This window comes from Lissotriton helveticus, chromosome 1_1 (assembly GCF_964261635.1).
Source record: "Lissotriton helveticus chromosome 1_1, aLisHel1.1, whole genome shotgun sequence".
Classification (NCBI taxonomy): domain Eukaryota; kingdom Metazoa; phylum Chordata; class Amphibia; order Caudata; family Salamandridae; genus Lissotriton; species Lissotriton helveticus.
The window spans coordinates 1,055,717,578-1,055,744,087 of record NC_136057.1 but is presented as its reverse complement, the minus strand read 5'-3'; the positions used below and the strand labels follow the sequence as shown (position 1 = coordinate 1,055,744,087).

The window sequence follows — 26,510 nt, the reverse complement described above, 5'->3', positions numbered from 1 at the left end:
TGATACCATATATTAAAAATCAGAAGAGGATTTTCTCAATTTATCAGACCTGTTAAGACTTGGGAGGGTATAAGATCAATAAGTTGAACACTGTGATTTTATAATGTAACTGCGCACATGACACTTTACTATCTGAATGTCATCCATTAATCAATTCCAAACCTAAGCAATGTCTGGGGGTATATTTTGTGGAGAATGTTAATAACTTATTCAAATTGAATTATATCCCCTTAATTAATAAGGTTGAGCCATTATTTTCTAAGTGGAACAAGCTGCCTCTCTCTATAATGTGTTATATTGCCTTAATCCGGATGTCAGTCTTGCCACTGTATGACATTTTGTTTGCTGCTATTCTATTGGTCCCTCAGATCAAGTTTTTTAAGGTTATGGAGGGTGTGTTTACAGCTTTTATCTGGGCAAATAAAGCATCTCGATTAGCACGATAAACTTTATATCGGCCATTAAAAGTGGGAGAAGTAACTCTTCCTAATTTGAGAGTTTATTTGGTGAATTTTGCACTCAGCACTTCTAGATTCTTCAAATCCCCACGATAGTATGGGTTAGATAATTTAGTTTTTTTTAAATTCTTTTTCAGTAGTACTATATTACAGATTTTCTATGCCTCACCAGAGCTCTTAAAAAATTCAGATTAGCAAGGCATATTATTATTATAAGGCATATAAATATTTTAAAATTCCGATGATTAACGGTGTAGCTCAATTGGCTGATGTCTACATGGGTGGAGTTTCCCTTTTGAAATAGAATGTCATTTCAAAATGGGAATGTAACAATTTTAGCTCAATATCAGATTTTATAAATGACGAATCGTGGAAAGTCTGGAGTGATATTAAACCTAAGATTAGGTTTTATAAATATATACTCAAATGGTCCTTCATTAAAATGTTAGGTTTTTTAAATGGAATTAAATGTAAGCAGAATTCAGGCAAGTTTGGAATTGGTAGAGCATTTGGTTGAATCCAGAATGTGCTGATCCATTAGCGGATGGGCTGCAATTCTTAGACAAAATAAAAGTAAAAGTGTATGAGAAAGTTTCAGATAAGTGGCACTCCAATGAAGATAGTCATGCCTCACCTGACACCTTGAATAAGATGAATGAATGTAATTTTACTTTGATGAAATTGGCAAAATTTAGGCGGATGCACTTTTATTCTAAGTGGCTGTTTTATAGAACCCCTGCTTTGCTACATAGATTAAATCATCTCATTTTACCTAAATGTTTTAGGTGTATGAAGGAGGGGTGGGTTTATGGACTCATATACTTTGGTGTTGTCCAAGAATAAGATTATACTGATTAGAGATCCAACAGTACTGCTCTCATACTTGAGAGTTGACCCAGTCTATTGATGCTCAGACTGCGGTTATGGGGTATTCCTCTGTTATAAACATGGACCTCTTGCAAAGAAAACGAATATATATTCTTGTTTTGATTGCTAGATCAATTGTTCTGCAAAACTGGTGGTCAGAAGCAATCCTGACATTTCAGCAGTGGCGGTCTAAAAAAGTATGTAGAATCAAGGAATTGGAAAGAAGGAATGCTTTAAGATCAGGTTCTTATGCTAAATTATTTAGGCACTGGGAGGTTTTGGGATTAAATAAATTTAGTCAAGAGATGTGTGTTTTGATCACATATGTGATGTTATGATTAGTGGTACTGCCTGTGTGTACTGCTCTAGCACTTGATGTCATATGAATTGAGGCCGTCAGTTCATTCTGTGATGTTATGTCATCAGCAACTAGCTGTGCTAGTGGCTATTGTTTTGGCTGTGAGTTTTGACATCCGCAGTGTGATATTGCATGTTTGTCTAGCACAAGGGTGTGATTTTTATAGGCAGTTAACCCATCTTCGCTCTCAGATGTAATATAATCATCAGTGAGACATTTGTAATTGAGTGTGTCTGTGTATTGTGACATCATCAGGAGTGAGACGACACCAAAGTAACTATATTTGAGTTTGACTCATCAGCAGTGAGACAAAGTCAGGGTATTCGTTCAAAGACGCAATGTCTCCTTCACTCAGATGTCTGTGTTTTTGTCTTAGAGGTGTGGTATTAGGATTTTTCGTATGTTTGGCTCTGAGGTGTAATGTCACTGTCAGTGACATGGTGTCAAGGTCCACCTTTTTAAAGGGGTGGTTTTGATGCTGTTGGCAGTGAAACAGTGTTAGTTTCTTACTCGAAATTTTATTATTGATTGTATATTTTTTTGCTAGGAGCAGTTCCTCTAATCTCGTTGACGCAGCAGAGAGTTGATGCATGCCCCATGGCACATGTTTGCAGGTTGATGCAAGCACCATTTTCTGGAAAAGTTTTTGGTACATCGCTACTTCATCCCTCATAAGGCTGTGTAAACTATCTTTCTAGCAGAGACAGGTGAGTGAATTCAACCGCTTTCCTCCTGTGCACTGTAGTTTATTCTTGATGTGCCTTGACAGTAATGCCTTCGTGTAAGAATGTAGTATAAAATATTGTTCATTTTTCAGGACACAGTAAAGTCTGTGAACCGTGGCATCATGGTTGACATGGTGCTGTGGGCCTATTGACCTCTTCTTTAAACTTTCCTGATCTTTCTAACTGTTACACTATTTTACGTCTAACATACCTGCCTAAATATTTTATGATTTTTGTCATTATGACTTATTTATTTTCTTCACACTTACTATGTTGGCTTCCTGCTGCAATCTGCTTTCTGTCCACTTCACTGTGTGGATATGTTTTTCCTCTTTCTTTATCTCTAATTTTCTTATGTTCATAACTATGATTTATTTGCAGCTACAGAAATGAGGTCTCAGTCTCCTCTCTTGAACTCCATCTTCTTTGGATATTTAAAGTTGTGCATGGGACTGGTGTCAGGCCTATCTTTTCAACTGCACTTTCTTGTCGTATGGAAAGATTTCATCTCTGCAGATAAGCCAGTGCTTATTACAGGTCCTTTTAGGTGTTGCAAGGCATATTGTGGCTTCCCATGAACACAGAGGGGTTTGGAACCCGCCCTTTGCTTACCATTGGTTGGCTTTCCTTGTCACTCCCATTTTCTTGCTTCTTATTTGTGTTCCAGCTTGTCAATCTTTTGCTGTCCCTCCTATGGAACATTGACTTAAAAACAGGAGTAATAGCAGTGACAGGCTGTCACTGCTATTACTCCTGTTTTTAAGTGCTTCATCGTGAATTGTGCATAGAGTATAAGGGCTGAAGGGGTTACACACAACGTGCACTGTGGAAATAAGAAGACCCTGATCAGTTTTGAATATCAGGAAAATGGAGTTGTGCCTCTTTACCATCAATTTCGATTGGTTTCTATGCTTTTGCGGCTTCCTTTTCAAGCACTATATTTAGCTTTTCTTGGGGGGGGCATGTTTTCCAGCTGTCTCCCTCCTGTACTTCTCTTCCCCCTTCACTACATGTGGCTGTCTGTGTGCTTCTTCCCTCTACCCTCCATGGTGCACTCGCCGTCATGTACTTCCCTTGTTGCTTTCTCGCAAGTGTGCTTCTCCCGCACCCTTTGCTTCTCCTCCCCAACTCAGTCATCCATGTTGCTTATCCCCACCTGGGTCCTCCTCTCACACCGGTGTGCTTCTTCCCCCACCCACTTCCCATTTGTCTCTCACCTGTTGCTTTTTCTCCATTCCGGTACCCGTTGTGTTGCTGCTGACCCCATGTTGCCCCTCCCCCCGCACCCACTTTAAAAACCACTCTTGCAACGTTTTCTTCTTTTTAATTAATGAGTCAACCCAAATCGGTATTGAAACAGAAAAAAAGCAATCTTTGTCTTTTTGTAGGGTCGGGCATAAGTGGCCAAGCACCAAAGGCATTTTTTCTATTCTTTAGTGATGTTGCACAGATCACAGCATTATTGGCAAAGCCATTAGGTCCCAACGGCGAGTCCTATTCACTTTGCCAATCCTTGTTCTGTTTTTGTGATTCAGTCCTGTGGGCGTCTTCAGTTCCGTTACATTTCGGTGCTATTTGTACCTATTATTCATTTGCACTCCTTGTTTCCTCTTAGATCTTCTTCTGTAACTTGACATCCTTCTTTTTTGGATCTCTGAACTGGATAACCACCATCCCTGTCGCCTGAGGACTTTTATGCCTTAGTGTTTTGTCTCCAATTTGCTATTCTTTTCTGCAGACACATGCCTCTGACGTAAAATATCAGTGTGGCGTAAAGAGGCAACAGGAGGTCGTGGCGCCTACTGTGGGCAGTAGAAGTGGTAGAAGAACAAGAAACCAGTTGTTCCAGTTGTTAAGAGACACAACATTTGGGAGTTACTATAAATAATCTTTTTTTAAACTGAGTTTCCAAAAAGAGTGCTATACCAGCAAGTGCCTTCTTTGAGTCTAAGAGATTTCCATTAGAACAATGGAGAGTCAAAGGATAAATGTAATACAAAGCAAACAATTTTAATGAACATTTCAACTGGTAGTCCGTTTAGGTAAACATGAACTAAAATGTATAACTACAAGCACGCTTTCAGAATATTTTAATATTTGTTTTAGAAAAACAGTATAAAATATTGTTCCAAGTCTCCTGACTCATTGAAAAAGTTAGTATTCTGAAAAGAGTATTCCTGTGTGTAGAAAAGATGATACGTTGTACAATTCCTCAAAATGCAGTAGTTACAAAAGTTGGTCGTACAGTCAGATCTTAGTCCACAATAGAAATGTTTTTTTCAAGCACAAACAAGTGCAACTAAATCAGAATACTAAGCCATGATGAAAGCATACAAAACAAACATTAGGAAAGCCAATAGTTTTTACATTTGTATGGGGTGCCATTGGTTTGCATATTTGTTTGCCTGGGACTGAGCGCAGACAGAAGCCTCTGAAACAAGCATTTGCAATGCAATCGGTCTCGCATTAGGAAAGTTTGAGCTATTGGTATTGTAAATGACACATTTTTTGTTTGTGTTGGTTTTGAAAATAGCGAAATTAATAGCTTTGTCACTTACAATGCCAATAGTTTGAACTTTGGCAAATGTGACACCTATAGCATTTGTAATGCAATATGTTGTATTTACGTGACTTAGATGTATTGATATCACAAATAACAATGGCTTTTACATTTTTTTAATAATTAAGACTTAAATAAAAGTTATTGTAATGTATAATGGCAATAGCTTAAACTTTTGTAAATAACTTTTGTGAAGATTATGTTCAGTGTATTTTATTGTGACGAAAATCCAAGAGCAGAAGTGAAATATTAACATCTTTTTGTGACATTTGTCATAAAGTTTGAAACATTGAGAGAACATATTTGAACCAGTTGTTGTTGAATGGTTGCACAGATTGATGCTGTGGTGACGCCGAGTGATGTTGTGGTGGCGACGAGTGATGCTGTGGTGGTGCAATAGATAGAGTGAGGGCGATAGATAGATTGAGTGAGGGCGATAGATAGATAGAGTGAGTGAGGGCGATAGAGTGAGGGTGATAGATAGATAGATGGAGTGAGGGCGATAGAGAGTGAGGGAGATAGAGTGAGGGCGACAGAGTGAGGGCGATAGATAGATAGAATAAGGGCGATAGATAGATAGAGGGAGTGCGATAGACAGATAGAGTGAGGGCGATAGACAGACAGAGTGAGGGCGACAGACAGATAGAGTGAGGGCGATAGAGTGAGGGCAATAGAGAGAGGGCAATAGATAGATAGAGAAATATAAACCCCAATAACCTGAGTCCCTTGTTGCAGCTCAATCATTTCAACATGTGCCACTGATTCAGATAACTGAGCAATAGCATGCACAATGTCAGATTTAACTCTGCTTCTTAAATAAAACTGGGAACCAAATCATGTTCACGCAGTGTTTAAGCTACTTCTATCTTTGGATGCAAGACAGCTTCCTGTGAACCAGGCACACAACAATGTCAATAAGAGCAGAATGAATCCACCTTTTGGCTTCCAGCCTCCTGAGCCGCTCCAACCCAATACACTGTGTAAAAAACCTGGGAAGGCTGGGTGGTAGTACTTATATGGTTCCTGGTGGTTTTCAGAACTTTCCCTGCACTGAAATGTGAGGAAACTGAGATATTGGCCAAAATTTGTAGTTTGCAGGTCATTCTGCATACGAAAACCTAATGGGATACACGTAGATGAATGAGCCCTTACACAACGTGATCTTACGTCACCTTTCTGATGAGCAAAAGGTACATCAACGTATCATATTTTCTCACTCTAAATTGTTTGCCAAGAGGAAGATATTATTCCAGAGTTTAACCAGCATAATTAAGTAGGATTTTTTAACAGGAAATTATGCAGTTTCATGAATTTAGGATATATCCAAGAAAGAGCACAGATAATTTTACTACGATTGACCTCATTCATAAAATTAAGTGCTTATGGGAGGCCTGGAAATGTTAATGCTTGTGAATTTTTGAAATGTTAACAGTGGTGTTTTTGTAATACAAGTGCAGCCTTTTATAACTAAATCAACTGCCGAATAGTATTTAAAAGTGTAATATTTTTGTAGAAATCAGTTTGCTTAATTACATAGGGTCCAAAACAGACTTTATGAAATAAACAAATAAAATAAGTGCCTACGTCAATAATTTGCCTGAGGCGCCAAAAGTCCTTACACCACAGCTGCTCTCAGTTAACTCCTATGCACCGAACGACTGACCAATGTGATGACCGTTTTCTTTGAAAGAGACCTGGCTGACTTCAGAGGTGCAGACCCTTTTCCACGCATGTGCTCTCCCCCATCCCCTCCCCTCCGCCCCCGGCCTCCAGGCAGCACTACAGAGGCCCTGTGTCTTCACCTGTAACGTTGGTGTGTGCTGCCACCTCACCGCCCCGCACCGGACCTCCAGACCAGGCTGGTTGCAACTTTGGACTTTATTCCTTTGCCGTGTACGAGTGGTGTTTACGGAGTAAATACTGTGGTGTTTACAACTGTATTTGCAATGTTCTTGCTGGTATCCGGGTCGGGACGGCGATGGCCTCCGAGAATTTCTGGAGGCTTCGGAGGCCCCGGCCGGCCCGTGCCAGAGATGTGCCGGGCTCGGAGAAGGGTGCTGCCGCCCCATGAACTGATCTATGGCTGTGATCGGATCAGCACCGAACGTTCCACGCTTGTGACGTCCTGAATCAGGAGACTCGGGCAGCGCCTGTCACATGCATCACAGACAAGCTCTCTTTTGTCCGTGGCCTGTCCCCCCAGGGCGTCAGAGACAGTCTGTGATAGAAGCGCTTACACAAACCGAGGGACAACAGACATTTGAGAGACGCAGGGGCACTCACTCACAGCGTCCGTCCCGCCTGCCTGCCTCTCTCGGCTGTTTCTCGCTCACGCACACGGAAAGAGATTACAAGACGTGCAGGGCGCGTGCCGGTCCGGCGAGAAGGGGCGGGGGGGTGTGTCTGTGTGTGCGTGCAGGGGGGGAGGGGGTTAGGGGGCGGCGGCGTGTGTATGCGTGCGTGTCTGTATGTGTGTGTGCAGGGGGGGGGGGCGGCAGCGTATGTACGTGTGCGCTGGCTGTGTGTGCGCCGTTAGTGCATGCAAGCAAAGCGAAAGCAGGGGCTGTTTGTGCGTCTGCGCAAGCGCGTCTCAGAAGCGCGCTCACACAGACAAATCTGACACTGAAAAAGCGCGCGTCCGACTCGTGTCCACATTCAAGTAAGCACAAGAGGTATACTAAAGTATACAAGAGGGTCTCGATGCTCGACCTAAAAATGAATACTAAAAAGCGGGGGGAGGGTTTCTTTTTTGCACCAACAGTTTTTCAGATGCTTTTGTTTGAGTTCACTTCTTAGTGCTGCTGCACTGCTTGCCGACTGATCATAACTAGACAGCCATATTGGAAAAGTAAATAAATAATAGAGTTTGTAGATTAAAGTTCCTAAATGGTAACCATGTTTATAATCTTGTGGAGCGAGTACTGACAAAATCAACTGAAAATGGATACTACGGAAAATAAAGCAACCTTTTCTTTTTCTGTAGCATCTGTTTTCCTGATGGTTTTGACGGTGCTTGCTCCCAGGCTGTTCCGACTGTAAAATAGTTCCTTAATCATTCCATTGTAGGCTGAAGGACACTCCCAAATAGCCAATAAAAAAATGATGCAATTAAATACTCCGGTGGGCTGATTAAGCATGTGATTGGCATGCCTCAAGTTAATAGCTGAAGGTTTCCGAGCAGAAAAAGCCAGTGACTCAAGGAAGCTGTCCCAAAACCTCTTCAAGTAAATGTAGAATGCAGGATGTGCGCCATGATTATTGCAAGTGCTATACACTTAAAACATAATTAAAAAACGTATTAATCTCCAAGACATATTTGGATCATGACATTAGAAAGGCCTTGGTACAGCCTCCCATCCTCTTTACACTTGTCTGCTGCCCCACATATTTCATGTTCATCCTCTTGTGCCATGCTTCCAAAGACCCGTGCAATGATGTAAGGTATTATTTGTCGATAAAATAGAAACGATTGTTCTGTGGTCTGGATGGACACACAGCCGTCTTCTCACAATGTGCTGACCTTGATCAGTAACAAACCATCTTGTTCGATCTCAATATTATCTTAGTCATTTTTTTTTTATATCTGCTGAATAAAAGTAAGCCTAGTGGATCCTTGAGTGACTTGTCCCCCTTTTGTTACTTAAACATCAGTCCTCTCTGCTTGTGCCATCCGCTATGTCACCTAATCTGACTTTCCATTAGTGAAGCACATGTGCCTAGCATTTTGAAAGCAGGTTTGAGTTCAAATAAAAAAATCAAGCCTTTCAATTTGAGAATTAATAAACTGGTAACCTATGACCAACCTCGCCATAGGAGCTAAACTAATTAAAATGACCAGTTGTCTACAACTTTAATCATTCCTTGGCTCCCTGCAAATATTATCTCAGTCCCAACGTTTAGATTACAGCATGGGACCGAGGCTGATTGCTAGGATTCTGGGACAGAATGCTCCATACTGTTAATGAGGGGTAAGCCACTTTGCTTATGCTATTCCATCTTTCAGTCACTTTTGATACCTTTAACCATTTAGTGGATAATGGTTCCCTTCTCATTTTGCACCAAACCTAGATTCTGTAGTACTAAACTACTCATTGTGTCCACTTGAATAGCTCCAAGATTTGGACTATCATGCTTGGCTTCAAAGGCAGATCCTCAATAGTACCTATTTCACACACAAATTTACAATCTGAAACAGCATCCTATATATAAAGTTAAAAAATAAGTTTTTTTTATACTGAGGTAAGCTCAGTGGTTATAGATTGCTATTGTCAGTTTAGGAAGCCAAAACCTTTCCTCTTCCAGCTGTGTGAAATAAATGGATTATTTTTTTAAAGAAATCTTTTTGATTGAGTTTCATAATAACGTAACACAGTAAATCAATTACAGTACAGCTTAGAAACCCTTCAGCCATCTAGCAGAGCCCACAACTCCGCAGCCACCACCTCCACGTTGCAACTTGCTGCTTCAGTTCCGGGTTGCTTTCAACCTGCATCGGCTCGAGGGCCCCCCCCTCAGCCTCCCCAAATCGTTTTCCCATTTACTTCATTGGGCATCCAGAGGAAGTAGACTGTGCTTTAACAGGGAGGCATATATTTGTGATTTGGCATGTTTGTATAAAGGGGGTCTCCCGTACTCTCCTAGGAGCATTGCCTCCTCTATATTCCTGAGTGGAGAAGCGTGGCTCAATGGTTAGAGTGGCAGACCCTGATGCAGAGGTCTGGCCCGGGACCAGGGTTCAATTCCTGCCTTGGCGGCTCTTGGACTCGATTTACCTGGACCTGATGATTCTCGCCTCGGTGCCTCGTCTAATCATGGGTCCCACTCTGTGACTCTGGGCAATAGCTTGCTTAATCTCCACAACGGCCCCAGCAGCGCTGTGGTTGCCTGGCTTCACCTTGGGGGGGCCCAGAAGTGGACATTTCACAGGAAAGCCAGGATGGGCTCCACAGCGGTATGAATACAGCGCTACGAGGCCTCCGGGTAGAAGTGCGCTATATAAATACTCTACATAAAGCGGGGTCTCCATCGTCAGTTGATCCTTCCAGCCCATTGCTCTTGTCACTTCCTGCCATAGCAATTAATTTATTCTTAGTTATTTGAGTAGCAAAAAGCTGCAGATAGTACTTCTATTCAGTCCTTTGAAAGAACCTAATTTGACAGGTTGAAAGAGTGCAAAATGTGGCTCTTAGATCTATCCCGGGTCTTGGTAAACGTAATCACAAATAAGATGATAGCAATCAATTTTAACTTCCATTGTCATGCCCAAAAGGCCCTTCTTCAGCTGAAGCTAAACTATCCTCATTTCTACACTTGTACTTACCATGCTACAAAATAGACAGCAAGAACTGAGCCTTGTTGTCAGTTCCCAAATACCATCTTAGTTTTCGTGGAGGTCCATACTTCTCAGTGCAGGTCTTTAAACTCTGAGATTTGTTTGTAGTAACCATCAGGGTCTCCCTCATGCTGATGATGTTCAAGAATAGGATGAAAGCCTATCTTTTGGGCTACTCAAATCTCAAGGCCAGCACCATGAGCCAGAGCTTGGTATTATGTGCCAACTAGTCACTATCAATTAGTGTTTCAGTCAGGCTTTAGTGTTTTTGGGGCCAGGATCAGTCCTTAATTGATCCAGGATTCAAGCCATTTAAGGTGAAAAGTATGGCACTCCTCCCTTGAAGACTCAGCCTATCAAACTCTTATTAAGGTTGCTTCCTGTAGCAGCACGGATTCTGTGAAAGCTGGTCTCATCGCTTCCTGACTATTACTTCAGATTCTTGCAGAGTGGTTTGCAGAGCTGCTTTTGAGTTTCTGTTGTTGATTCAACACTAGAGAGATGCATTGCCTGCTGCAAAATAATGCAAATGTCCACGGCTTTCTGGAAGAGAGTCGTACGATTTCTGGCAGAGCCATAGTTTAGCACAGATATTACAATCCATTATCTGACTTATCAGAAGAATTGTCGTAAGCTGTGTCCCTCTGGCACTCTCCCAATCTTCTCTAAGAGTAGGTTGAGAATCTAAGAAGAACTGGCGCCCTCTTGCATGGTCTGTGGTTCCTATTGCCGGCTCCCTTTGTCTCACTAGAGTTTCCATGTCAATTGTTCATGCTGAATGAAATATATGATTCTTGCAATCCAGGATTTAGGTTTGCGCTCAAAACACCATGGTATGTAGAAAGGTTTTGTATTATACTTGTCTCTGTTAGCAGGAAACTTCAAGGACAGCTTCATTCAGGCCACATGCAAAGAGGAGAATTCCAGTGAACACTGTTGGTTGACTGCCCAGAGACAATTGAGTAATCTGAAGTGGAATGGAGACACACTTGAGGGAATATATTTAGCAGCCATTAGGAGTGCTTTCCCCACAGGGCCAGGGATGCACTGGCAGAGTGCCTACTACACTTTTTATTTCCAGGTTTACTGTTCTCTCTCACTTCTCTGCCACCTCAGCTCACCTGATCTTTTGCCCACTCACTCTTCCTCTCTTTCTTTACTGTCCTGCTGCTCTCCTTTCTCTTGTCTCTCAATACTTGCTTCTCTCTTTTCATATTTCTCCCCTCTTCTGCTGCTCTTTTCTCCCTCTCTTCTCTAGCATTTCCCAATTCCATCCACTTTCATTTCTCTCTCTAATCTCCTGTTGATTGTCTGTGTTTATTCTACACTGTTTCTGCTTTCTTTGCACACTGTCCGCTCTGTGATGTAATTGTCGTGACATATCGTCCCTCATGTGCTATGTTATCTGTTGAATGTTTCATAATTGCCAAATTAGACGCCCAAGCCTGTTCATACTGCAGGTGACATTCATCTGTGTTACTGTCTTGCTCTAGAGATGCTGAGTCGTCTGTCAGGACTAGCGAACACAGTCCTTCACGAACTCTCAGGGGATGGCGATGATGGGGACCCAGAGGCTTCGGCCACTGTAAGTCCAACTATTGGGGCTCTCATTGCTGTTCAGGGTGGCACAAAAGGGGTCTGAATGTACTGCGGGGGCAGTAATTGCTCTGGGATGTTGGAGTAGGGTAAAGCCGGAAGAGACTTGCATGTAACATAATGGCAATGTTCAGTTTAGGCACTGAGCCACAGTAGTAGACTTGGGATGCCATTCATGGATTGGTTTGGCCATAATGAGTACTAGGTCACTGCTGCAGGAGTACAATTGCATGTATTGGTGGGGCAGTAATTAGCTAGGTATTAGTTTGAGCTACAAGATGGAGTAAGTGTAGCTGTTTGACAGTTATCGTATTGAACTACAGCTTGTGGGATCGATAAAACAGAGTTCTGATGGTGACGGTGGACTTCTAGTAAGTCAGTGCTCAACTACGCAGATACAATGGGGGAGACCTCAAGGTTGGGTGTTATGGTAGTTTCTGTTTGATGTCTGAGCTGAAAGCTTTCCAAGCTTCTAATAACTTCTGCTTTCTCTTTCAGGAGCACGATTCAGTGCTGGTTCAAGGAAGCATGGAGGATGCACCAGAGGATGTACTTGAGCGCCTGGCTCAGACAGAGCAGCTGGTGGTTCACTTGAAGACTTTAATACGGGATAAGGATTCCCAGCTTCAGCAGAAAGATGCAAAACTGAAGGTATATAGGTTGTGCCTGTAGGGGAAAGTGTACCATTCACCCTGGCACTGCATTTATAGATTGGTATTCACATAGTTTTTAAATCACAGGATGTATATTAGATTCTTGTGCAGTTAATTGGGTGTGATGTCTGTCTGTTTTTTCAACATAAGCTTCTTGCATGATGTGAGTATGACTGAGGCAGAGTCTGTTAATGTGCAGTCAGATGTGGAGTTTTCTCTTGATTTGCGTATGGAGGAGTTTAAGAGATGTATGTGTGTATGGAGGTGAGAGGTGTTGTTGTGTTACGATAGGCATTTTGTGAATAGCTTATACTGGCAAGAGGCATCTTCGATGTGCTGAACGCCAGTATTTACATTGATGGCCTATATATTTTAATTATATTGGGTTTATTCTATAGTATTGAAATTGAAAAACAATGTAATCATGCTTGATGTCAGCCCTCTGTTGGCATCACCCATAGTCACAAGCTATGTTATCAAACAAGACTTCTAACAATGAAATATTAAAAAACGTTTTTCATTTCTTGATTTGTCTTGTATGGTGGAAGCAGTAAGTCCGTTGTCCTGCCAAAGCCTGCCAAGTCAATATCCTTGTTTAGAGGTTGGTCCTTATACCTATTCTTCCTCTGAAGGCTAAGTACTACGTGTATAGACTATGGTTTCTCAGTCTATAACCCCCAATGGAATCCACAGCCCTTAATGGCTATTCTAATACAGTTCCCAACCATGAGAACTAAATGTGATTAGGTAGGACTCTCTGATGTGACTTAGGCATCCAAGTTGTGGTAATAAAGTGTCCTCCTGTGAGTTGTAGGTTTCAACCTGGAATATTGTCTTCCTGGAGTAATCATGGCGGCTTGTAGAGTCCGTGAAAAATAGGGCTTTTATAGCCTCAGGCTCATACATGGTCTTCCGCAGAGAAAATATGATACTCTATACCCATTCATCTTTTATGAACTCTGTACCCATTCTTCTTTCATTAACATATCGATCTCAGACTTCTATAGCTCCTTGCAGTGTTCTTCTGGTGTCTACATTACCGCACCAAAGACTGTTACATAGATCACCATTCTGAATGTTTTGGGGACAATGTGCATGTCTGAAAAGTTGTTTACTTTCAATTTCCATTTGAATGCATCCTACTTTGCTCATGTTTTGGATTATGTCCTTAGCAAAATTGGATGACGACTTCACCTGGTCAATGAATGCCCAAAATATATTTTGCTGCAGTTCTGGATTGAATACCGGCCATAGAACTGGGCCAGTGTTAGGAGAGCTTCGGCACTAACACAGTTTGCCTTACAGGTGCTAAGTACTCTCTCCTACAGAAAAGAGGAACATTTGAACACTTCACCTGGTCAATGAATGCCCAAAATATATTTTGCTGCAGTTCTGGATTGAATACCGGCCATAGAACTGGGCCAGTGTTAGGAGAGCTTCGGCACTAACACAGTTTGCCTTATAGGTGCTAAGTACTCTCTCCTACAGAAAACAGGAACATTTGAACACTTCACCTGGTCAATGAATGCCCAAAATATATTTTGCTGCAGTTCTGGATTGAATACCGGCCATAGAACTGGGCCAGTGTTAGGAGAGCTTCGGCACTAACACAGTTTGCCTTACAGGTGCTAAGTACTCTCTCCTACAGAAAACAGGAACATTTGGTACTGAGCAACATTTATGCCTAGTGCTTCGGGTCAGAATTTTACTGAATACTCATTTTATGCCCTAAATGTATGCAAATGCTTAAAGACGACTCCCTGCACACGACTGGCTTCACAGAAAATCTCCCTCTCTTGTACTGTGAAATACTGGCCAAAGCTCTGGTAGCCATATCTAGTTATGGTCTCTCCTTTTATATATACACTCTGATGAATCCCGTAAGCTGAATGGTGCTCCCTGGTTGTTAAGGGATCTTTGTTCCCCCTCCCGGCCCTCACTTCCTCATCTTTCCGCCACTTAGGGTGCATTTTTGTATTGCCTCTAGCACTTCAGCGTTTGAAGCTAAAGTTCACACTCCTCATTTACAACCAAAGTATGACCTTCCCAACGTTTGTCTCACAGTCCCACAGTTTTAAAACAGAATGGTACATGCACCTTAATTCTGACACTGGTTCTTTCAGTCTGCTATTTGCTTCCTCCTTTTGGGCTTGACAATTTGGTATTGTGTATACTAGATAACGTCATTCATTTACTTATCACTGAATCTGAGTAGTTCTTTTGAAATGATTTGAATAAGTATAAGACACACTATTGTTAGCTAGACATTGCTCATTCAAACCCCCATAAGTAACAGACTTTTTTTTACAGACTAGTCACAAGCCTAAATGTACATCTTGAAAGAAGAATATTATGTCAGGCATCACAGCAGACACCGATGGTTAAAGCCTGTGTCGCAAATCAGCATGTGAAAATTGCACGACAAGTGGTTTGCAAGCCGAGCTTCATTTTGTAATGCGACTGATGTACTAATCAGTCACTTTGCAAAATTGATTCACAGGAGAAGGGATTCTGCAACACCCTGCAAATGCATATGAATGCAGTGTTGAAGACATTCAAGGGACTGAGGACCTTGATTCCTTTAATTCTTTAAAGCCCATGAGGTGTTTTATTATTTTTTAATAAATGGTCACTTGGACTAATTAGAGTGGGAGAGCTTGCAGTGTCTACTTCAACCCTGGTCACCTGGCTCAATTCGCAAGGGATAAGCTGTCCCAAGGGTCAACCGCCCCTTTGCAAATTAGTAATCACCCTAACTCTAAAACTGGTAACTGATCGTTGGTTTGTGATGAAAGTTGTGGTAACAAAGCACTGATACATAGCATTTCAAATCAGAAAGATGAGGTGAACCACTCCAATTACTGCACCTCTTATTTGCAATTTGGAATGGGTTGCAAAAGTTACTTAGCTAGTTGGAAAGGCGGTTTGGTTGTAAAGCCTGGGATCTGCAACTGAGAGGCATTGTGGCCTCAAAATTGTTTTGTACATCAGGCCTCAGTTTCTTACATAGTAACAGATAATAACTATTTAAGGAGTTGGTTGACAAAATATGTGCAAAACAAACTTACCATGATATGATTCTAGTTGGGAATCAAAGTCCCAGAATCTCAAGAGCAATGTCTAAGGTGATGGCTGCTAAAGTTCAGATATCTTATTGGCAGATTCCCCTCACTGTGATCCAATACATAACTACAGATCGCGTGGGAAGAATGATGGCTAATTTCCTGTAAAAGTCACATAGTTGCATTCTAAACAGTTTTTTGAAGAGTCACATTCCAGGTTTTCCTACACATTTGGGGTTGACCTGTTCATATGCAACTAAGTAATTGTATGAGAAGAGGCTACTACTACATGATCATGAGTTATGAATTTTATCAATTTTGTAAAACCTGTCCTCCTATAACCATTCACATTTAGGTTTACTAATGGATATGCCAGCTAGTTAATGAAACCATGGGGTCTTTCTGCTTGTCAAATCCCCTTTAAAGCGGATAACCCCCAAAAATTGATAATTAAAGGTCTGGAAAGTGTCAAAATGGCAATAGACATTACTTCAAAGTATGCAGAGTTATACCATCCAGAATAAGAAAGAAATGAAGGTCTTAAATTTCAAACTGAAGTGGAGGAGTCTTATTATCCAAGATAATCATAATAGCTTGAATCTGTTGGTAATAACGATAAATGCCAACACTAGTGAAGGTGAGGTTCATTGGCTCAAGATTCTTAGGATTGAAATACAAAAAATGAAGTTAAAATTAAAAATAGTAATGCGTTGGAGGGCATATTAATAATTTTCACAGCTCGTCAGCACAAAGCCCAGTGGAGTACCTTTATCAATATCCATATAAATGTACGGAAGTGGGCTTTTGTACAGCGACCAGAGTTCAATGAATGTATTCTTAGGCAAATGGTACTGGAATTTTGCAAGAGATGAGTCCTAGTGCAACTGCATAAGAAAGGTTTAGGCACTAGCCAAGAAACTATAAGTTGATTGCCTTTCTTGATTACTGCAACAAGCTCTTTTGTGGAAATATTCTGCTACCTTTACACAACGAGCCTAATAAAAAGAGTGTTATAATCCCAATTAAGCTGGATAGGCAGAGTTTTATTATCAGGCCTAAGTTTCCACAAATACGTTTAAGCAGGAAATAAACAATTGAGCATGCGTCATGTACCCGGTTAGCCTGTCAGGATAATAAAAGAAATTCATTCTGGGTCTGAGCAGGAGCTTGCAATTATAATGTACGCTGAGGATGGTTTAAGGCAGGGGTTTGTAATGGAACCACTGTTCTTCTCTACATTTTCTGCCCAGGTGTCCCAAATGTTTCTGCCAGGGCTAAGTATCTAAGACTGGCAAATATTAATGGGCTTGGAAGACCTGGCCTGTTGGATCTAGCTCCAGCTTGGCTGCAGAGGAGTTTTAAAACAATCGAACATTTTATAGCAGATTTTTTAAAATATAAATGTAAACAAGAATAACGGTCTTTTAATAAGCTGTAACAAATAATTTGTTTGGTGTTTGATCAAGATAACCTATGGAAAGAGCACAGGATGCATTTTATCTTGGCATTATTTTGTCACGCGATCTGAAGCGCTGTTCTGATAGAGTGCAAATGACATCTCGTGCTAACATTTGTTTTTGTAGCAATAAATGAATAAACCTGTTAAAATAATCACAAGTACAAAATCTTGTGCATCTTACTCTATGGTTTGGGTTATTTCATAATGATTGAAATGGGTAAATACAATGCAGCGCAACGCTTGCTCTGGAAAAAAGTGTCCTTTTGCCTTTTATAGGGTATCTCTGGAAGCATTGAATGTTAGAGTTGAAGCTCGGGAAGTCATGTCAAAGGCGTTAGTAGTTTATATACTTACATGGCTTGCACTGAGCCAGACCAACCCAGATACAGCTGCAGGGGCAACTTATAAACAGTTGAATGAAGAGTCCATAGTGAAACCTCTCCCAGAACAATTTTCTCTTCTCCCTCACTGCTATTTGTCTAGCACCCCCAAATGTTAGTCAATAGAAACTTAAAACTCTAAGTGAGCATTTGCGATTATCAGCTGTTCTATATTTTCTCATGATTGTTTCATTGTCCAAGAATACAAAGTTTGAAGGACCCAGTACGTGCAATCACTGAGTTATGAGGGGAGAGGGGTTGGCCTAACGGCTAAGGCGCTCGACCTCGGACCTGGGGATCTGGGTTCGAGTCTCGGTAACGACGCCAAAAAACCTCCTGTGATTCTGGGCAAATCACTTAATCTCCCCGTGCCTAAAAAATGAATGCGTGTCCTCATGTAACGTAACTGGTGCTATGTAAAGCGCTCTGATACCTGATTCGATTCGGGTCTAGTTCGCGCTATATAAAACTCTGCAAAAAAAAAAATGATGTCAAAGTTGTACGACTGTTTTAATTGTCCCAATAATATGTATGTTGTTTATAAATTGTGCACCGGTGAATTGACTTTAAAAATAATATTAAGGCAATAACACAAATATCCAGCGAAGATAACTTATTTATAACTTCATAGTGCTGCATAAGATTGATTTGAAACATGTTGTTTTGTTGTGACAAGCCTTAAAGGAAGATTCTTTGAGGTTATGCCCCAAACATTTGTTATGGCTAAAATTAGATTTGCCTAGTGAGTGCTGAAAATTTGCACCTTCTGTAAATGTTTTATGATTAAAATAAAAAAAAACTTTTTAAGTTGTAATTCATTTTAAAGTAGTAAATAAATGATTTGTTAGTTTTCTTCCAAATCTTTATCTTAACCTATGAATCGGTATGTTTAGGCTCAGATGTTGAGATACCAAGGAAGAGCCCCTAATAAACTTTAAGAAAAAAATTAATTTGATGGTGGTGTTTGTTTGAGCTTCACAAATTTGTGCATCTACATCTTATATCCTAGGCGCACACTCCTAGTCCAGTGTCCAAGGCAAACTTACTAGAAGCACATTTTCCTAAAACTAATGGTGACTAGCCAGTGGGAATGAATGTCGTCATGTTCAACCCAAAATTCTTCCCTTTGTTCTAGTTTGTGCTTGTGTTATGAAGATGAAAGAATTAGAGAACGTGAAAAGCTATGAAGGCCTCTCTAATTAAACTTTTGGATGGTATGACTTAATATATTCAATACTTTTCTTAAACATTATATCGAGAGATTCTGCCCTGCAGCCTCACCAGGGTTTTTATTCAGATTCATTTAGGCTCATTAAGTTTAAAGTGCTGTTTTCAAGTATATTGGTCACGAGGAGTGATCCTTGGCTTGATACCTTTTCAGCCCAAAAGTAACAGCAACTACAGCTCTGGTGCCATACTGCTTTCAAAGTGCTTTAAAACGTCAAGCTGAGAAAAATATAATGAAGAGATCTGATGAAATCTTTCTGGTGGAGATTTTCTTTATTTAAAAAACTAAATAATTCATGTTGAATCTTCTATAACTAACAAGGTCTAGTTTTCCAAATGCACGGGACATTGCAATGTGGGGTGCATACACAATTTGGCCAGCAGCTGGTGGAAACGGCTCACAGCTAATTCCATGCAGTCTCTTGGTTTCAGATTGTAGATAAGTATGGCTTCTTTTATTTGTAAAGCATAGAGTTGTTAGTAATTTGACTCGTGCACCTATGCTGTAGAAATGTACTGGTATGCAGCATTCCCTCAATTGAATGATGGCTGTAATCACTGAATATCTGTGCGATGTGCACAGGCAGTGGGTAATTCTGCTGTTCATCCTTTAGTAAACATTACATTGCTTTACAACATGTTTAAGTGGCAATTCAAAAATAACACATGATTGATTTCCCAGTTGTCCAGCTTGTTTAATGGCTGCCACTTGGTACCCAAGGGAAGAAGGCTAAAAGGAAGAGTCGTACACGAAAAGCCTTAAATTATTTGTAAGTTGTTACCATCACCTCTTCAGTTGCTGACTGTACTGGGGGATACAAATGTGAAAGAGAACATAAACTAAGACCAGCCATGGACTGCTCTTATTAATTGATAAACTGTGATTGAGACTACCTTATTTACCATTGTACATTGGTCATCTCTGATATCCAGGTACCATTTAGAGTCGCAGGCTTACAGAATGCCCTTTAACCAGAGTGGGGTGAGAGAAGGTCTAATTTTTCAAGCAGGGACTTCAGTTCCTTTCATGTGTTAGAAAATATTTGGATATTCATTTTCTTTCAATATTTTCCCCTTGTGCAAAAAGGGAAAATATGCACGTCTTCCATTAAATAATGTTACCCGTATCTACCTAAAACGGATTATTCTTCTTAAATGTGCTCTTGCTTATTTTCTACGAAATGTACCCTCTCTTTTCTCTGAGCTGAGGATGTTACCTGACATAAGGCGCAGCAATGCAGCATTGTGCTTTTTGAACTGGGATGGAGTTGAGGGTGCCGAATGGATAGGAAGACACCTAATTGAGCATGGTAATACCTCGGAGTAATTGCAAGACATTTCTAACTCATCTGGTTGGCTGTTATTCCTCAGGAAGAACGCAATTTGGCAGATGTGAAACTGGCAAAGCTGAAACTGCAGGCCAAGGCAAAGGTGGCATCCCTGAACAAGCAGATAGAAGATCTAAAGAAATCTTCACCAGTGCCTCATGCAGTTGAAAGTTCCAAACCCACCATACCTGTTTCTACCGCTGCGGAATCCCAGGAGGTAATAGGGAATGGGACTCAGTTCTTAATTACATTACTCAGAAACAACTTGCACAAGATAAATGTTCCTTTTTAATAATTTCACTGAGTGATGGTATCTTTCTAGCTTGTGATTATATGAAAACCCCTCAAGGAAAGCCACACTAATACTGGAATGGTTTTCTAAAAATCGAATCCAAACCGGCTACTTGCAATCTTCCAAATATGCCCTTGTTTTTCGGTGTAGCTTTAAAATGATCAGGGACATAATGCTAACCTTGCCTTGGAAGGCGACTTGGAAACAAAAGTTATTAATTGTCACGCGATTTTAATTTATTGAAATGATCAATATTTTATGGACAATAAACAGTGTTTATACTTAACAAAGGTAGGTGAAATACATTTTTTAGCAAGGCAAGGATTTTGTGTTGAACACTGTTTTTGTTCCAGGATAGTAAGAATGTATACTAACATGCAGTCTTGTAAGTCCAGTGTTGGAGTGATAGAAATTCTTGAAGAAGTGGGGAAATGCCAAAATCTTTCTGCAGATGCTGGTTTTGTTATCTGTTTGCAGGTCATATAGGTTACACATGTTTGGCTTAATGGTGTTTCATTGTTTTTACATTCCTTAATTGTTTTTGCAGTTTTGCATTTCTTGCCTAATTCACACATTAGCTTATAGGTTACAAGCAAGTTTTTACTTGTAGATAGCTGATAGGTTTTATCTTGGTTAGTAACAAGCACTGGCAAAGCCTTTGTGATCTGTTGACTTCACCACTGATTTTTTCTGATGCTATGGAGCATTGGGAAAAGAAGCACAAAAGGTCCTATGATGCTTCCGCTACTGGCGGCCTCATTGTTCTCTAAGTGTGTGCGGACAAGGAAGTGGGATAAAATCTTTCTGTTGATGCTACTTTATTAAGTACTTGGAGGGGTACAGCTAAAGTATCTGCCTACTTATTAACCAGATATCTATGCCTTTATTGGGGTCTGCCTACTCATTAACCAGATACCTATGCCTTCCTTGGGGTCTCCCCCAGTAGATCATTTATTAAGGTTCTCATTGTTGTGGTTAGCGCAGCCTTTTGTTCCTACAGAATGTAGGATAGTGTTCCTGTGAGAAAGTGGCTCTATATATACTGGACTAGAAGGAAGTACAGTGTGTATAGAGTCTACCAACCCCAGAGGTATAACAGAGGTTAAAGTCAGAACTGACCTTACTCTCCAAAGTGGTAGCTTGGTCGAGCAGTAAGGCAGTACCAGAGGACAGTGTAAAGCACTTGTTGTACACACTCAGTCAGCAAAAGGTTTCACACACTCAAGGACTGAACTCCAGGCCAATTGTTTGTATATTCAAAGATATAGTTGTTTTATTTTTTGAACCAACAGTTATAAAAATATACTTTTCTCGATATGAGTATTCTCATTTAGTTACTTTGCAAGGAAGCAATAAAGGTTGTGCACACAATAGTTATAGTACAAACAGTAAGCAACACCGTTCTGAAACACTGTCTAGCATTGAGCTCAATGGGTTTTTCATAGATAAGTACAGTTGATTACTCTATGGATTACTTTGGTAATTCCAGGACTAGATCTAAGATTCAGTCCTGGGGTCTAAGGTGAAACCAGATTAGCAAAAAAACGTTTTAGTTACTGTGAGGGAATTTCAGGAATATAAAGCGGTTTTAAAAGTTCACACTTAAAAACTTTTTAAGGTAAATCTGACCATGTTATTCAATGAGAGGAAATTCAGGTTGCAGGTAAGTACGATCACGTTACTTTTGTAACCCAGCACTAGTCTCCTAGGGCCAGCACTGGGGGCTTAACTCAAAACAGGTAGGTAATTGCGTTTTAGTATTTCGCCCAATTTTTAGGTTTCGCCTGGCGTTACTGCGCAAGCAGTTCGCACAGGCAAAATCTAATGTTTACAATATGGGCTATGGGAACGTCCCCCGGCTTCCATTGGCTAGCTCCATAAATGGAGGCTAGCCATTGGAAGCCGTATCTGTCCGTCAAGGCCGGACCAGATTCGTGGGCGTTCCCGCGATTTTTTCCCTCTGTGCGCGTCATCTCGGCGGTGGGCGGGTTGTTTTTTTTTCTTTTTTTCTTTTAGGTGTTTTGTTCATTCCAGGCCGACCAGTGGGCCATCCAGCACGGTAACGAGTTCGGAGTCGGAGTGCGGCTAATTGAAGAAAATAAGACACCCACGAGTGGCTTTCCAGGAACGCAGGCTCTATGCATATTACGCGAAGAGCACGATGCAAGCAGCATGACATTTCTGAAGAAATATTCGGACGCTTTGAGCTGGTTACCGCATCGGTTCACTTCCAGGTGTTTTTGTTAAAGACGCTTTGCACACCCGCACGCCGCTTGCTGCAGGTTTGACACTTGCGGCTTGTAGCTACTCACCCGACGACCACCAGCTCCAGAGTGTGGCTGAGATTGCTGAGCAGCTGACGAGAGCTCGGCGTGGTACCCGGTAACACCCCTGCGGCTGCACAGTGCATGAAGGAGGCAGGGACTCACCCGCGGGTGACAGCCACCGTGCCTGGGCGCAGGCATATGGGTCCGAGCCTCTGCCGTGTATACCGCCTTCGGCACAGCCTCTCTCCACCCGGGCACTACGGGAGGCACTCCCGGCATGCAGCCTGCCTCTCCCAAAGCAGCACGGCAGAGACTGGAGGACAGCGACTATTCGCAGAACGGCTGCTAGACAGTGATATCGTGACGTTTGCGTTCTACATCCCTAAAATAAAATAAGCATTTTAAAGTAAAACAAAATAGTGGAGACGTTGCCCGCTGTGGTGTAATCCGCAGGCAGATATCTTGCTGCAGTAATCAAGCCTCATTTGTGACGTCATCGGCAGAGAGACAGATTGAACTGTGACGACACCCGGTTTTTCGTCCTTCTGTAATATCATGTCCCCCCAAGCCCCCCTCTCTAGAGGGTGGGTGCAGCAGCTTCCGAGTCTTTCCCTGCTGAGTGGCACCATCGGAGGTCCCTCGCGGCTGCACATATCCCCTGCATTGCACCTCTTCCCGGACACGGCCCCCCACTCTTCTGCATCTCCCCCACCAACACCTCCCTCCACCTGTCGTACCCGCCCCATAGAGCACCTGGTGAATCTAGAAGACGTCTATGCTGCAAAACTGCTCTTCCTTACTTTTGGGTGCATAGGGCGTGCTGTCGAGGGACCTCTTTACGTGAGCATGTGTGGGTGCTACCTAGCTGGAGGGTGTGATGTTTCCTTGGGGCGGTGTCGCATTCCTTTGAGTGAATGTGTGTCTGTGTGTGTGTGTGTGTGGGTGGGGGGGGGGGGTGGGGGTGGCAGAAGCTTGGAAATAGTTTTTTGCCTGGCCCTTGATTTTTGCCAGTTCCACTCCCATCGGTGGTGTAAGTGCTCACAGGCCCCATTCTCTGCTTTTCTGCACTGTATGGCAGATGTTTGCTCCCGTGTGGTGCACTTTCCTCCCCTGCTCCCTTCTGTTGACTGCAATCACCTCTGGTCTGCAGGGACCTTCCGGGCGCACTGATCCGAGGGACCCTTTGGGGGGCAGTGCCGCAGAAAAACCGCGTGCGTTTTTATGTGTAACAGGATGTCTCCAATTTGAGGTGGTGATGGATTCCTGTAATGTTATTATGGCAGTGGGGTCACGCAGGCCCTATTGCCTACACCCCCTGCCGTACAATGCAGTTTCATTGGCACAAGTGTATCCGCTCGACGCCCCTCTGTGAGAGCCCCCCCCTCGCCGAATAGTGCTCTCTTTAGTCGTGCAAGTATTCCCACTCCCCTCTTTTTAGGGTACTGGAACCCACCCCAAACTTTTCTGCTAAAGGGCTGTTGTGTACGCCTACCTGGAACCCCACTTATGAATGTTTCCCCCTTTACGTCACGGTTAGTTGGTGGGCATTTGCTCTTTCCCCCTAGATGCCTCCGCCTGCTTGTGTGTTCTCCTCTCCACCTGTGATACCCCTCGCCCACCCCTTGCCACCCGCAGTGCTTACTTTGGGGGTCTGTCCCAATGCACCCTTACTTTCCTTTCTTGTAACTGTTCATTTTGTTGCATAAGCCACGGAACATCTCAACAAAACACACAACATTTTCTGTAGATGCCTGCTAATCAGCACCCCTCATAGACTGACGTCAGCCATCTATCAACCCTCTCGTTGGAAAAGTGTCACCCTCCTGGAGAGGGGTGCGTAGGAAGAAGGCCCCGCCCATACCACGCCAGCAGTGCACGGTGAGGGCAGCATACAGCTGCTGAGTGCCCAACACCCACAACGTGTTGCTGCCAAGAAACAGGCACTTAGCACTCGACCACAATCTGAAGTATCGGAATACGTCATCAGGTCAGGTGCATAGCACCCGATAGTGCAGCAGGTTCAGTGACTCCACGCCCCCAAACATTGCCTCCTTTTACTACAGTTCCGTCTGCCCCTGCTACGTCACCACTTCCCCCGTTGCTGCAGGCGATGCACCCCGCTCGCATTTTGCTCTAGGTAATGGCCCAGGGCACCCAGTTGTGCCCCTCCTCCATTGCTACAGGTAATATCTCCCGCCTCTTTGCTCCATTTGCCCCTCCCCATTGCTGTCTGCGCTATGATGCTAGGATGCATGCAATTTAGTCTCTCCAGTGATGGGTGCATTAGTGCGCAGAATATGTAAATCTGTGGGCTGGAAATCTTGTGGTTTCTGTCCGGTTGTCCAGTGTGAGGTCACATGGAGTGCTAATGCTGCTCCTTGCCTTCTGTGTCGCTTGCTATTCTTCCCTTCATCCTGAACCCCAGCCTGGACTCCTTGCTTCCACCCATGACAACTTTCATTCCCACTCTGCAGATCCCACCCATTCCTTAAAACCCACTCAGCCTTTTTACCTCATAACCTGTTGCCAGACCTCTTCATGTGCCACACACCATTTCAATCTCTACTACTCATATTCCTGTACCTCCTTTATATTACCCAGTTACTTTTTATCTTCTTTGCAGCCTTGGCTGGCTCTGTGTGTGTGTGTGCGGCTGTGTGTGCGTGTGTGTGTGTGTGTGTGTGTGCACGGCTGGCTCTGTGTGTGTGTGCGCGGCTGGCTCTGTGTGTGTGTGTGCGGATGGATCTGTGTGTGTGTGTGGCTGGCTGTGTGTGTGTGTGTGGCTGGCTCTGTGTGTGTGTGGGTGTGTGTGCGGCTGGCTCTGTGTGTGCGGCTGGCTCTGTGTGTGTTCCTTTGTGTGTGGGTGTGTGTGTGTGGCTTTGTGTGTATGTGTGGGTGCAAATGCAATAGGTCTCACATTTGCGAGAGATGTAGCTAATGGCAATGTAAATGACAATGACATTTATTTATCTGTTTTCTAAACTAACTCATAAATACAAATGTTGTCATTTACAATGCCAATAGCTCTAACTTTTCCAAAGGCGAAACCATTGCATTGTAAATGCTTGTTAAAGAATATTTGCAGTTTTCAAAAGTAGACACTTAGAAGAAATTTCATAGAAAAGCAGACAATGGGTTCCTATGGAGAAAATACAGGTTACTAGTAAACCCGCTGGGGATTAATTTTGCGGTTCAGTACTGGGCTGAAAGGTACAGTACTGGCTTCACCCCTGATCACAGGTGAGTACTTTCAAATTCGACTTTGGCTGATTTTATATGAATATTTTCAGTTTTCAAAACTTCACACTTAAAAGAAATTTCATGGAAAAACAGCCAATGGTTTCCTATGGCAGAAATTTAGATTACTAGCAAACACGGTTGTGATTACTTTTGCGGTCTAGTACTGGGCTACAAGGTACAGTACTGGCTTCTCTCCTGATCCCAGGTGAGTAATTCGAAATTCGGCTGATTTTAAATGAATATTTTAAGGTTTCAAAACTTCACACTTAGAAGATTTTTCGAGTCAAACCAGTCAATGTTATCCAATGGCAGGAAAGTGAGTCATCGGTTTTCAGGTGAGTACTCGACTGGTGAAGTTAAGGTTCTGGGCTTAGACTCAGGGCCCCCCCAGGGTCAGGTAGGTACAGTTAGTACACCCCCAGCGGCACAGGGGCGGCCGGGTGCAGAGGTAGTTAGGCCCAATGTTATCCAATGAGAGGCAGGGGGCCTTCGGTTGGTGGCTGCTAGCTGGCAGGCCACGCAGCTGTGGGAGCTGGGCTCCTGGTCACTTGCTCAGGGCAAATGTGGAAGTAGAATAGGGTACAGGTTGCACTGCCAGGGGCACTCGGGTGGCTGGGTACAGGGTGCTTTTGAGCCGTCGGGCGCTCAATGTTATCCAATGAGGGTCTTGAAAAGGGAACAAAGGCTGCAGGCTCGGGGACGGTGG

The 26,510-nt window shown here is 42.5% G+C and overlaps 1 protein-coding gene across 3 annotated transcripts in view; it reads left to right on the top strand.

Moving 5' to 3' along the window:
- The window catches only part of LOC144820657 (golgin subfamily B member 1-like), a 290,085-nt gene that overhangs the window by 24,670 nt on the left and 238,905 nt on the right, over positions 1–26,510 (top strand). Inside the window, exons 2-5 of one of the 3 annotated variants that reach the window (XM_078677950.1) lie at positions 2,231–2,390; positions 11,794–11,885; positions 12,395–12,547; positions 20,049–20,222. In XM_078677950.1, the coding sequence (XP_078534076.1) occupies positions 11,796–11,885; positions 12,395–12,547; positions 20,049–20,222 (417 nt within the window). In that variant the 5' untranslated portion in view covers positions 2,231–2,390; positions 11,794–11,795. Of the gene's footprint in view, positions 1–2,230; positions 2,391–11,793; positions 11,886–12,394; positions 12,548–20,048; positions 20,223–26,510 lie in introns of those variants that run through there. The other 2 variants (XM_078677951.1, XM_078677952.1) reach the window with 2 other exon arrangements.